At 38.4% G+C, this 1,559-nt stretch overlaps 1 protein-coding gene across 1 annotated transcript; it reads left to right on the plus strand.

The window, feature by feature from the left end:
- Positions 1 to 854: 854 nt before the first annotated feature.
- Positions 855 to 1,064, plus strand: LOC311601978 (ATP synthase membrane subunit K, mitochondrial-like; the record flags this gene model as incomplete). The annotated part of the gene is made up of 1 exon (XM_084789718.1): positions 855 to 1,064. The coding sequence occupies one exon, from the start codon at positions 855 to 857 to the stop codon at positions 1,062 to 1,064; it is 210 nt and encodes a 69-aa protein (XP_084645844.1).
- Between the last annotated feature and the right edge of the window lie 495 nt (positions 1,065 to 1,559).

The following is a 1,559-nucleotide window of genomic DNA, read 5'->3' on the forward strand; positions in this document are numbered from 1 at the left end:
TAAAACATTGATAATGAACCAGCTATGAGAAAAAAACTATGATAAGGCATTCCAGGCATAAGGAATAAAAGCATAAACTTGCTGTCACAGGAAAGCTTAATATGCCATCACAATAGGTAAAAAGCAACTAGAAAATAGTAGCGCAGACCTTTAATCCCAGGAGGCAGAGGCAGGCAGATCTTTGTGAGTTCAAGGCCAGTCTGATCTACAAAGTGAGTCCAGAAGAGCCAAGGCTACATAGAGAAACCCTCTTTCAAAAAAAACACAAAGGAAAATAAAATAAGGAAGGAAGAGAGGAATAAAGGAAAGAAAGAAAGAAAGAAAGAAAGAAAGAAAGAAAGAAAGAAAGAAAGAAAGAGAAAAGTAATAGGCATAAAAACATAATGTAAGGTGATGTAAGCAATGTGGGCAGTCACTAAATTATAAAGAAACTAGAAGGGCATGGAAGGAGTTTTGATTTTATTCAACATACAGTGGGAAGTTATGAGAGAATTTTTACTGTAATGGGAGACAACCATTATCTGATTTATACTCCCATTATGTTAATGCTGAAGGTCTATGGAGGGAGCTTAGGGACTAAACTTCAAGTTTCTGGCAATAGACCAGACTAAAAAATATGGTGATTTAAGGATGGCATCAATGCTGGAAGTTGTAAGAAGTGACTAGCATCTAGATAGGTTTTAGAGGCAAAAATGGATAGAAATTACCAGACATAATATATACAATAGGAATGTACATAAAGATGAATCTCAATTCTAGCTTAAGAAAATGACTAAAGCTAGGGCCGAGCTACTAGCTAGGTTTGTTGAAGGCCATCGGCTGTGGAATTTGTGATTTTGGTGAAGATTGAAGTCATGGTTGGTACAGAAAGTGATGGCCAATTCCAGATCACTGGTATTAAGAAATATTTCAACTTTTATACTCTCACAGGTAGAATGAATTGTGTCCTGGACACCTATGGAGACACTGCTTTTTTGATCTTATACTTCAAGTTAAGGCCTAAAAAATCTCCAGCTGTGAAAGCAACATCAATGGATTTTGAAATGTCTGACCTCATGTGTTAAGTCCCATGCCTGAAAAACCTGATGTCAACGCATCATGTAGTACTCAATTTATACAATAAATTATGGACCTGGGGGAAAAAGAAATTAACTAAAGCTATCTAAGGTGGGGAAGACTTTGGTGAAGACTGGCTTCATAGATGATATAGAGACAATCACCAATTCTGTCTGGATCATATGTTTGTGGAACCACTCAGGCATCTATGTGGAGATATGAAGTATATTTTTAACCTATTAACCAAAAGCAACCAAGAGGGATTTCAGAGACGGATGAGTGTGTAAAGTGTTCCCTGCACAAGCACGAGGATCTGAGTTCAGATCTTAGCTCTGCGCATCCATGAGCATCTGTATGCATGGCAGAGGAAAGTGGACACAGGTGCATGCCCAGGCTGCACTGGCCAGCTATTCTAGCTGAAAGCTCTAGGTTCTGCAAAGAGACCCTGTCTTGGAAATAATGTAGAGAACAATTGAGGAAGCCATACTGATGTCAACCTACGG

Source organism: Acomys minous, assembly GCF_964271855.1.
Source record: "Acomys minous genome assembly, chromosome: 7".
NCBI lineage: Eukaryota > Metazoa > Chordata > Mammalia > Rodentia > Muridae > Acomys > Acomys minous.